This window comes from Larimichthys crocea, chromosome XXIV (assembly GCF_000972845.2).
Source record: "Larimichthys crocea isolate SSNF chromosome XXIV, L_crocea_2.0, whole genome shotgun sequence".
NCBI lineage: Eukaryota > Metazoa > Chordata > Actinopteri > Sciaenidae > Larimichthys > Larimichthys crocea.
In genome coordinates, this window is record NC_040034.1 from 9,610,636 (window position 1) to 9,623,596 (window position 12,961).

Sequence of the window (12,961 nt, forward strand, 5' to 3'; positions counted from 1 at the left end):
GGACTTATAAATGACTTTAGTAACTGAGATTTTTCACAACCAAAAGTTGCTCTTCTCAGTTGTTTATAATAAAAATCATTGGTACAATTAATAAGTTACAGGTTAACCTTTATAAATTGTGACTTATAACCAGTATGGTAAGTGACTTTTTTGCATTTATATAAAAGAAGGTATTTTTTCAACTCAAATCCTTAAGGTGAATAATATGTCACAAATGAGAAACACTGGGCACTATGACCCAGCAGATAGCCCACTCTTCATCGAGAGAGAGAAAACACAAGGCTGTGATCAGTGGTGCTTGTTTGATGTCAGAGTCTGTATAAAACTGAGACTTTGGGTTGGCTCACCATTCAACCACAGGGGGCCTGAGGAGACGCAGCTCTGGAGAACTTCTGTCCTACATGCGGATTATCTGTGACATCTTCCCAGATGTTGGGACATCAGGACGCACCACTCATCATTTACGCACCAACCTTTTTTTTCTGTCTTATATGTTGTGCACAACAGTTAGGAAGCTTTTATGGCTACAAAACGGAAAGGTCTGAGCAGTGGAGAATGGATACTTGCTTCCATATTTTGGCACCTGCACATTGAAACAGAAGAAAATGAGGAAGGAAGGAATTCATTTTTATATTTCAGGCTGATTGTGTCAGTTATCTGACCGTATGGCACGGATAAGGCGACGTCCATCAAGAGAAAGGGCACCTTAAATGTCAGACATATCAGAGGGTGACATAAAATATGACAAAAAGTGATTAAAAGTTATGGAGAGCTCCGGTCAAGTCGAGCCAACTCAGCCGGTGAACACCACAAACGACAGTTTTGTTACAGATTCATCCACTGTGGATGTCAGCGCAGATAGTCTCGTCTATCAGATCAGTCTGGCGGTGATTCTCTCCGTTATAACACTCGCCACCACTTTATCCAATGCGTTCGTCATTGCAACAATCTCCCAGTCGAAGAAACTGCAAACTCCTGCGAACTTTCTAATCGCCTCTCTGGCCATCACCGACCTCCTGGTGTCCATTCTGGTGATGCCCATCTGCGTCCTGTACACGGTCATCCACACCTGGACGTTGGGGCAAATCGTGTGCGACATTTGGCTCTCCTCGGACATAACGTGTTGCACGGCGTCTATCCTCCATCTGTGCGTAATTGCTTTGGATAGGTACTGGGCCATCACGGACGCGGTGGAGTACTCCAAAAAGCGCACGATGGGACGCGCGGCCGGGATGGTGGCCACAGCCTGGGTCATCGCCATCTCCATCTCCCTGCCTCCTCTCTTCTGGAGGCAAGTGAAGGCGGAGGAGCTGACCAGCTGCAGCGTCAACACGGATCATATCTTCTACACCATCTACTCGACCTTTGGGGCTTTCTACATCCCCACTTTGCTGCTTATTGTACTGTACGGACGGATATACGTCGAGGCTCGGAAACGGATCCTGAAGCAGTCCCCCAAGAAGGTGGGGAAGAGACTCACCTCGGCGCACCTGGTCACCAACTCCCCTGGATCCGTGGCGTCCACAACCTCTCTGCAGTGCGGGAGGCACGACACCCAATCTAGCGACACCGGGTCCTCAACAAGCGAGAACCAGGTGAAAGTGACGGTGTCGGACGCGCTTTTGGAGAAAAAACGCATTTCAGCAGCCAGAGAAAGAAAAGCGACAAAGACTTTGGGGATAATCCTCGGCGCGTATATTGTTTGCTGGTTGCCATTTTTTATTTACACATTAGTGGTGGCCACATGTGACACATGTTTTAACCCCGAGTTATTTGACTTTTTCACCTGGTTGGGATATCTGAACTCCCTCATCAACCCGATCATATACACCATGTCCAACGAGGACTTCAAAAAAGCTTTCCATAAACTTGTGCGCTTCAGATGCTGCAGGTCATGAACGAGTGTCCATTTAGTCTCCAAGAGGGACTTACTGATGTATTTATTTTTGGATATCAAGTTCTAAAAAGATGTACGAGAATATAAAATAGTAAGAACACCATAAACAATATAATTGCTGGGACTTACAGACATTATAAGTTGTGCATGCAGAAGACATTTGGTCCAGAATGGAGATTTAAAATGTTTTTATAAACTAAAAAGAAAACCTGGACTGAACCTGTTCCACATAAGGTCCATGGATTTAAAGCTCAGCACAATACAAAGCAAAAATCTTTCTTTTTTTATTGGAGAAATTCATCGATGGGTTGTTAGTATTCTCTATGGAGTCTTTTTTTTTTGATGGTACAGTATATTAAAGCAACGCACAACACGTTTATTACCATGCAACGAGTGACTATTATTATGAATATAAGCATCAGAGATCACAAACATCTGACATCGAAAATATAAAACTGTGGATTCTTTTTTGCATTATGTGTATAAATATAATTTTATTTTTAAAACTCAACAATGTATTCTGAGAAAAGATAACAGTAGTATAGTATATTTTTTATTATGAGCTTGCTGCTACCCTGTATGGTTATCTTTTTTTATTCATGAAGGCACACTCATACAGCTGAAAAAAAAAGGAAAGAAAAGATTCATATCAATGTCAAACAAAGAAACTGTAGCTGATATTTACCCAGCAGAGCTGAAAGCTGATCATAAGTTTAATTTCACAGAACAAACAGCACCTTGTTTTACTGTGTGTGTGTGTGTGTGTGTGTGTGTGCGTGTGCGTGTTGGTCTGTTTGCTGCTACATCAAATCTGTATCTACAGTATGTTATGTGTGAAATGGTTTGCCATCTCATGGCTAAAGAGACTGAGTTGAATAGAAGAGAAGTAGACTGCAGAGCTATGGAAAATAATGCTGAGGATTTATCAGCGTTATGTGAAATAAAGGTATGATGTTCTCGGAATTTATCTGTTCCCATTCAGAGATGTAATAAAGGCTTTAAAGTATTTGTTTGGCACAGTCATTCTGTGAGTGAGAGTGTTCATATAAATCAAGATTCTTCCAAAATCTGGAGTAAACATTCTTACATTGTTGCAGCACAGACAATCTGCATGTTTTATCGCTGCTGTTACAATGAAATGCAACGAGAGATTAGATTATAGGCAACAGCGTATCATGATGTCAAATCCAGCAACCTCTTGAGGCACTCACAGACGTGGCAGAGGATTAAACAATTTAGATGAATGTGCTGTCTCTCTCTAATGACAGGATGAGGATGAGATTCTCACTAAGGTCTGAACTTTCTGCCGTCTTCCTGCCCTTTCCGTCGCTTTGCTGCCTTCCTGCAGGCGGAGGAAGACATGATCTGTGTAAGTCATGAAGGCTGACAGTGAGCGATGCTCCTCTAGTGTACTCCACACACACAGAAAGGACCACTTATGTTGTCAACACACACACACAGCCTTTGGCTTTCCATACATTAATTTGTTTATGGCTCATCATGCATGACAGATGAGTGCACCTGAGCAGGCAGACATTTAAAGCAGAGCATTTCCAGGATTTTCTGTGGCAGTATATATGATATATGATATATAATATACATACAGTATATGTTTTTGGATATAAACAAAGAATCCTCTCTTGGACAGTGATAGCAATGGTCCTAAAGCCTAAAAAGTGAGTCACAGATTCAAACTCCTTGCAGACAGTCTACTATAAAGTGTGGAAGCACTCATTTGTACACTACTTTATGTTTAATTATCAGCCTAAAGAAAGAAAGAAAGGTTTCACAAAGACTTATTAGAAACCGTTTTCTCTAAATCACACTGCGTAATGAGAAACAAACACTTCAAAATGTGATCACCTCAGATTCAAAAGACGAAAAGTGAATCAACAGAACTAGTAAGTGGTGTGTAATTTGCATTTGTGGTTGACCTTCACAAGAAGATAATATATATTTCTTTTCCTTTCAAAGAAGTTGGATAGCGTGAATCGAATGCATCCTTGTCCTACAAAGTCTTTGCACACACAATGCATAATGTCTTAAATAAAGCCGCATACACTGCTTATAGACAGGTTAACAATCGGTCCAAATGTATATTCAGAAATGCAAATGTAAAAAAAAAAGAAATGTTTTTCACATACATCCTATCTGGTCGACAGTTTTTTCTACATTATATGAAACCACCAACAGTCTGAGATTCAAGTTTGTTATGTTAGTAGCAGCTAATGTAGCCTGGAGCTGTTGGCCTGCAGCAGAGATGAGGAGCTGGCCACAGAGGTCTGGTAAGCTAACTTCTTTCTAACCACAACTTTTACTTTTAAACTTGTAGTCTTCAATTCCCAATGAGTGTTGACTCAAACTATTTATTTAGACATTGTGCAGCTCTCTCCGGAGCCACAAAAAGCTTTCTGCAACTTTTTTCCCACATGCGGCAGTATTTCCGATGACCAGTAAACAGATTTCTCATGTGAAAACTGGTGGAGTTCTTTTGGAAGCTTGAATATTTTATTCCCTCTTTATTCCACACAGGATCTTCTATCCTGTGTGTGGAGACGATGACGGGGATGATATAGAGCTGAGAGTTGATCCATAATGGACCAGATAAATATTTCATGGAGGGAGGTTCTTGATGTTTAACAAACAGGATCCATGTATCCAAAGCAGTATTGCATGGCTCATGTAGAGTACACATTATCATATTGTTGACACGAGATGATTGCATTGTGCGAACATATACATTAATTATACAACCAGCTGAATGTGCTGGTTTACCACAGGACTCCTGTGGAGCGAAGGACGCTGCCTAGCCAGGCTGAACACATGGATAATGAACCTATAAAATATTCTATCGCTGAATATAGTTTGGGTTAAGAGTTTTATTGTTTCACCCTTTGTGATCGGAGAAGGTTCGTAGCATTCATTACCTGAAAAATGGAGGCACGAGGGCCCATCTGCTATTAATAAATTACCTTACTGAGGTGATAACAATTGACCTTGACAGGAAGGAAAACGAGTCAGCAAGTCATCTATTAGGCAACATGGGAAGATAAGGAGATTGAGGGTGAATAACAATTAAGAGTTCTGATATTAGTTTTTAGAGTTAGCATTATATTTATACCGTCATATTTAGTGCATGGGCAAAAGTTTGTTGGCATAAAAAACAGGTTGGTTTATTTTTTTCACTTACTTATACTGTAGTTTTGCATATTATGTATCTTTCTTCAAATGTTGGCCACTGAATTACTATTATTTTTGCATGGTTAAACCCATTCACTTGCATTGTTAGGCATGTTATAATTAAATGGACAGAACAGCCTGTACCGTGTGGAAATAAATCATATAAAAACAATCGTAATCAATACGTATTGGCAGAACCATACATCCATGTTCTGCTTTCATCAATAGCTGGTGATCACAACATGACATGGAGCTGAAATTGGACAGTGGAGTCAAATGTGGAGCAATTCACTGTGTCCACAAACACCAAACGCACCACAGCTCATGTGTGGAAGGTTTTTCACACTGTATATTACGGTCAATGTGTGTGTGTGTGTGTTAAATCACAGCCTTCAGTCATGCATGTTCTTCTCCTTGCTTCACAGCAGACCCATTGCCACAAGCAGTTTCTCTGCCTTTCAACAAAGTGGGTTAGTTTAAAGGTTCACGGCACCTTGCATTAGCTTCTCCTCCAGCTCACATATATATATCTAATACTTTATTTCCCTGCTATTCTGCGTCATAAAATGGGATTCTCGTGCAGACACACTGCGTTTAGCAAGAAAATCCTATAATTGAGAAAAATAATCTGACCATACTGGTGATCGACTGGCTGGGAATGCATATGTTGGAGACAGTCACTAGTGGAGCTTGGTGCATCTATCACACTTAACATCCACTCGGGCTTGACAAGCAATATACCACCAAATTAGGCAGTTATATAGTATAGTGGTGGTACAGGAGGTGTGCATTCTGCTGTTTGTTATATGGTCCATCCATCTACACCACAAGTGCACCACTGGGTAATAGGTGCTAGGTGCTTTCCAGTAAGAGAAGGAAGGCCACATGTGCTGTATAACATGGTAAAATATACACGCACATACTGTGTCATTGTTAGTCTGGAAGCAATAAATTTATACTCAAGGAGACTTTGCCCTTTCAGCGAAAAAAACAATGTGATGTTTGATATCAAAATGCAAACATTACAGAGTGATTCCAATGAAAAGACAAAAAGGAGGAAACAACTAACCTAAATCCTCTTCAAATCCTGTCTAAAGTTTGGCTAAGTATTACTTAAACTTAAAGGAATGTATTATGATTTAGGGAAACTCATAACTTTGTCATAGACTCACCTGAAATAAGAGTTGTTGTGTTTTTGTTATCTTAGAATGAGTCCTTTATTTAATTTACAGAGACGGTGGGTGCTCTTGCCATGTTGCATACATAAACAGTATAAATATGGACATCATCCATAAGTTTGTCAAGAGCTGTATGTGAAGCTCAGAGTGTGTTGGAGTGTGTGCTAATTGAATAATGGGCAGAGACATGGATCATCGGAGGACGTGAGGCAGGCTGAATGATGCCTGGGTGTAAAACCAACCTGATGGCTCCCACCTGACAATCAAAGCAGCCCCATGGGGCGGCGTTTAGCCCAGTTGGTAGAGGAGGCGCCCCATGTGCAAAGGCTCAGTCCTTGCTGTGGAAGCCCAGGGTTCGAATCCTACCTTCATGTCATTCCCCATCTCTCTCTCCCTACATTTCCTGTCACTCGTCAGCTGTCTCTATCAAAATAAAGCTTTAAAAAAAAGCCCCACTCTTAATTATGCATAAAAAATAATTTGAACAGGTGAGTTATACGGAAATTCACACTCAGTACAGTTGTCATGAACACAGAGACTAACTACAGAGAACAAAACCATTTTTTGTACCAGGCTGTAAACATGTTTCTTTCTGCTGTGAGGTCAGACGTTTTAACATGGGGGGCTTATGGAGATTGACTTGTTCTGTAGCCAGCCTCAAGTGGACGATTGAGGAACTGCAGTTTTTTGTACTTCCGCATTGGCTTCACTTCACAGCCACGGAGGTTGCAGCTTGGTTTGTGCCACAAACCAGACACAAACTCTAGTTTGGACTTGTTTGTATTTTTCCAGTTTTGCCACTGTAGGTTTTTAGATGCTTGGAAGAGGTGGGTGAGGTGAGCAGCATTCACTTGGTTTCAGTCTACAACCTAACTGCTAGATGCCACTAAATCCTACACACTGGACCTTTAAGGCTTAAAGCAATAAAACATCCCAAAATTAGATCTGATGTGTACATCACCTGTTTATGGAGCTTAATTTTTTAACAAATATCCTGCTGCTACTTGTGCTGTTGATTCTTTCCTTTTACTTAGAGGCACACACAAAGTTAAAAGTAAGAGAGAAGAGTAAACAGTCTAATAAGGAGCTGGTGGATGTTGGTGTCTTGTTCTTGGCTGACATGCTGAACTCGAGATGCTGTTGCTCAAAGGTCAAGCGCTCTAAACTTTTAACAGTCCTCGTTAAGCGGCAGAGTGCAGAGACCACCCCAACAGAGAAGGCGGCAGTTGAACACAGGACATATTATTTCTCTGTATATCTCCACTTTTCCTTCTCCAGCACTAAACCTGACATATATTGATGTGATACATTTGTTTGGTATAAAAGGACTATTTTAAGTGACATTAAAATTCCACATACAGTCACAAATAATTTTTTGTGTTAAAACTATTAGGCTGCACCAATTGGTAATTTTGTCAGAGGTAAAATTCCTGCAATAATAAAGCAATATATTAGTGGATAAAAACATCACTCAAAGATGGATTTCTGTTTCATCAAGAGCCTTGAAGAATATAAATGAGGGTTTTCCTTCACCTCTGGGATAATTTACATATTGTCTATTAACCTTTTCACATTAAGCATGAGAAGGAGCATTGAAATGGAAACTTGACTAGCATGTTTGTAATTTTCCATTTTCACAGGCAATAAAAACACAAAATGTCACTGAAGCTATTAGCATGAAATTTACTTGACACAACCTAATTCAGCCCTTTTTTTCCCTCGTCTACAAACCCCCAAGCTTCTTGTCAGTCTAATGAGCAACTTTCTTCTCACAGACCCCCTCCTGTAACCCCGACCTCGCTTTAAAACGAGCTTCCTGCTCATGTCACACAGTTTAACCCAGGTTTTTATCTTTACTTACATCCACCACCATCCTTTTTTTTTCTCAGCTTCTCTTACAGGAAAGAACAGGACAGAGAGAATTAAAAACTGAATTAAAGCAGCATTGCTGCAGAACGCAGCTGCTGTTGGCTACTGTTACTTAATAAGTTGGACTGTGAGCTCAGACCACTTTGTTTTGGACTACTGGAAAGAGGAGGTTGTAAGAGACACCAGAGCCCAGTGAGTGGGCAACATAGCTGGGCTCATCTGGACCTTTACCAGTCATCTAGCTAAAGCAACAGAGCCAAATCCAGTTTAAGCAAGAGATAACTATCCTTAATTAAAGCTTATTTTTTCACTTGAACATCTAAATCCAGTCACAGAGAATAAAAATAACTAAACTAGTTCTACTAAAAAGAAAATTAGCCTACTGGCATCTGAGCTTTTTCTACTTTTAATTGACATTTAAATACATTTTATTAAGTCTAAATTAATTAATTTGAAGGTAATTATTAAAAGATAGTAGATACAAAGCTGAAAGAGCATGTTCACAATTTTTTATTTTACATTTGTCTCACTCCATGACGTATTTTCAAAGGTTTAAATACATTTTTGTTGTAAAATAATGAAGATAAAAAGACATAAAATGAAGAAAATATATCTGTCACAGTTTAATACAAAACTTTTAACTACTTTTTCTCAACTGCCTTTGTAGAGCAGAGAAGATGAAGCTTTTTAAATCCACATTTTGTCCCTCTGATGAGACATTTCAGATTTTTTTTTTTACACTGGATCAAATCCTATGAATTAAATTTAACTTGTTTACGGCCATAAAAACAGACCTGACTCTTGGGAAATCATTAAATGAAGCATGAATTATATCTGTCAATGTTAGATCATATGGAAAATATTGTCTCTATTGAAGCAGGTGCAGCTGCGTGGACTCACAGCTCCATTAACTGAAGAGTTCAAACAGTGGTGAATGTGGCTGAGCCATCACCATCACACACTCGAGCAACCATACCACCAACTCCAAGTTCGATATAATAGAAAAAAATCCATCCATCCATCCATCCATCCATCCATCCATCCATCCATCTGTCTGCAGCTTATCCAGGTCAACTTCCTCTCGTTCTAGAGGTCCATATGTTCATCCTTACTTGATGCCAAGCCATTTTAAACCTTGTGTCTCCATTGTGAAGGTGCAGGTCCTCTCTGATTAGACTGAGGCCAGCTCACACTGCAGAGAAAACTAATTTCAGCCCAATATACCTGCAGGGGTGGTGTCCAGCAGGGGTCAGAGAAGTTAACTGGCCTCACTTGAATTTTAACTGGCCAACTCTGGTGCTCCTTCAGGCTATTAAGAAATGAGAAAAGATGTTAAACCTTCTGACTCAGCCTCATGACTGTCAGGTTAGTGTTATTACATAGATCGAGCAGTAAAAAAGCAGCTTTGAGTCTAAAGCTAATTCCAAAAAGGGGTCTTGTTGTCACAAAGCTTGAGTCTTATTGTGGTAGATGCTGCGATATGGTATAAATGTTCAGTGATATAGGGCACCCCTATTTAGGGCATACCATAATAGCCATTTCACCATTCAAAATCGGAATGCAGTGACAGAAAGCTGCACAATTACAGACAAAGCGAGAGCTCTCGACTCTCAGCAAAGCCACGCTGACATGATTAAATATGTCTGATCCACTTAATCTCAAAGTAAATGCACACATGAACAAGAGTGTAGATAACCTTCACGCCATTCTTAGATCAGGTGTATGCTTCTACATTGTCTGCGTTGACTGGCATAACATCAATCTCTAAATCTGCTTCATATTTTCATTACTTTTTTTATGGTTGCTGTAATCAAGCTTGTCAAAAACCACACACCACACCGCGGCGATACATGCGTTGGTCTGTGGCTGATGCACTTTTGACAGATTTATATTCTGCGGTGGATTTAGTCATGGTTTCTGTGCCGCCTCTGTCATGCTGCAGTGAGCTGTAAGCAGGTGTGGATTTATATACAGACAGACAGAAGTGCATCCCTGATGTGCTGTCAATCGACCTGACCTCCTTCTCTGCTTCTCACTCTTTCCCCCTCTCTGTTCCTCTGCCATACAGCACTGTTTCTCCAGATTCATCCCGATATTTTTCCATCTTCTCCTCCCTCCATGTCTGCCTCCCCTCCATCAACATGCCTCACTTTTTTCCTCCACATCCCCCCCTCATGTGTCTTCCTCCTCCCCATTTCTCCTCCAATTTCTCCATGTCATCGGCCCGCTCATGCCTCCTCCCCACCTGCCGTCTATCCCTGTCTTTCCTGCTGCTTTTACCCCCTTCCTGCTATATAAAATCAAGCCTGCCCTTGGGGAACATGATGAACAGGCTCCATTACAATGGACACCAAGAGTCAGTTCCATCTTCATTGTACCAGCATGGGAACGCAGCCTTTTAACTCCCATTCAGCTCGGACAGCTGGAGGAAACCCTCCGGGGGCATCTACACTGGCAACTCTTACCGAGAACAAAGATGTGAGCGATTAATCTCCAGACTTCTACCTGTCAGAGCGTTGGACATATTTCCTCACGAAGCCATGAGCCTTTTAAAGCTCTCATCGCATGTGACTTCTTTAATAGGTCATTTAAAACTGATCTTAAAGCTACCTCAATCTGATGTTCCATCACACGTATAATATGTAGATGACGCAATTATTTTCTCTTTAAGAGAGATGATGTATGACTTAATGTCATCATTGTCCTTTAAATATTTATATCCAATCTCTGATTGATATTCTCCATTTGCATGCTTGCAGTGTATCCCTGTGTGATTTATCCTTGTGCAGCATCATCACGAGCATTTATCTTGACATCCTGTCTGGAGATCTGGTCTTGTAAGGACGATGCTGTACGTCTCTTGATAAAGATTTATTGTGATTTTTATGCCTGTAAGTGAGTTTAACCCGTCAACCTGAAGTTTGCATGTTTTTCCCCATGACTGTGCGAGTTCTCTCCAGGTACTCCAGCTTCCTTCCACAGTTCAAAGACATGCAGGTTTATAGGTTAATTGGTGACTCTAAATTGCCCATTAGCGTGAATATGAGCATGAATGTTCTCTATGTGTCTCTCTGTGATAAGCTGGGTGTGATGAGCAGGGTGCACCCTGCTGTGTACGCCGCCTACCACCCAATGTCAGCAGGGATCGGCTCCAGCCCCCCCACCAACCCTGGATAAGTGGTTATGGAAAATGGATGGGCGGATGATATATAACATGCACATGGATACGTGTACATAGGTTAATTAGGAAAAACTAAACTGGGTTGCAAACTGGAATAAAACAGCATTTGTTTTTACCAATGTAAAGATAATGAGTACACAGTGGCCTACTCATGTAATAATGCAGTTTTTAATACATTACTCATGACTACTCATGTCATAATATAGTAATGACTACTGAGTACCCATGGAGCAGATGTCAGCATGTTGACATGCGCTGCATAACACAATACTTTTTAGACTCTGCCGTATATGTTTCATTATCCAGCTGGCCTATTTACATATACCACCAGACTGCTTGTGTTTCTGAGCATATTATTAAAAATAATGATACTTTACACAATCTCAGTACTTACTTGACTACTGTTACCAAAACAGACTGAACCAACAAATACTACCAAATGTCCAAACCTGAGATCGCTTGTGAATGTGAGTCCATTCAGTACCACTTAAGACCGGTTTCTTTGGGCTTTGTCAGTCACCTCTGGTGATTTCCACATACAATATATGTATGTATGTTTTGTTTTTAACTTGTAATGCAGTGGGTGCTGATTTCAAGTTGTTCATTTTGAAATAGTGGGCGGTGGAAGCAAGATAGGTGCCAAAATTGCATGGAGCATTCTTGTGCACACTCTTTTGTTTAAAAAAAACAAAACAAACATATATATATATATATTGTCATATAATTATTTATAATACCCCACAAAGAAACACAAGAAAATATGTGTCTGAAAAACAAAACAACTCTGCATGGAACAGTGTGAATGTGGAAGAAAAGTGATTGTAAGGAAGTGTTGTGAATGGCAAGACTCTCAGTTATCACAGTTTGAGGTTGTTAGCTCTCCACAGGACAGAATATATTGTGCTCATGGCGCTTGAGTATTTAGCGTGCATTTAAGGAGGAAATTGACTATTAACTGAGTCAGTCCGTCTTTACACATCCCAGAGAACATTTGGTTTCCATTAAAGTTTTGTATGGTATGAAAATATGGCATGGTGTGAAAGTCAGTCATTAGTAAAGTTGCACGCTCGGTTTGAAACGTTATGTTTCAAATCTTGAACAGTTGGTCAAAGTGAAATCAGCAGATGCTAGTGGCTGCCTGGAGGAAGAGGGAAAAGACATTTTGGATTTTAAATGCTGCTACAGTGTGCCTCGTAAAACGGTGGACAGATTGAACCTTAAAACATCCGCAAATGGCTTTTACCAACAACTGTGACCATCATCATCAAGCCCATCAGAATGGATGCTTTTTTTTTTAAAGCTTAAGTTACTTAATGTGATCACAACATCCCCATTTTCAGTCCAGATATGGACTGCATGTAACCTCCCTCGCTTTCTGTTACCTCTCTATCATAAACTCTCTAAGAAGGCAAAAGAAAGAAAGAAATACTGCATACACACACTTGCGTATGTATCATTAACCACCATTTTTCCTTGCATTGCTATAGGCTCCTAACTACTTTATCTTGTCAGCACGTACTCTCAGATTCTCCATGGAATCACATTTTCGTTCACAGTCTCGTTCAACATATAAAGATACAGCCCTGATATACGTTTGGCAAACTCCACATCTGGAAGCCATTCAGAGTCTCCTTCTGAACCTGACCCATTACTTGT

At 40.4% G+C, this 12,961-nt stretch overlaps 1 protein-coding gene across 1 annotated transcript; it reads left to right on the top strand.

The window, feature by feature from the left end:
• The first annotated feature begins 302 nt into the window (after positions 1-302).
• Positions 303-2,897, top strand: htr1b (5-hydroxytryptamine (serotonin) receptor 1B). Its single transcript, XM_010734930.3, has one exon. It carries the CDS (start codon positions 765-767, stop codon positions 1,896-1,898), a length of 1,134 nt encoding a protein of 377 aa, XP_010733232.3. The 5' UTR covers positions 303-764; the 3' UTR covers positions 1,899-2,897.
• The last annotated feature ends 10,064 nt before the right edge of the window (positions 2,898-12,961 follow it).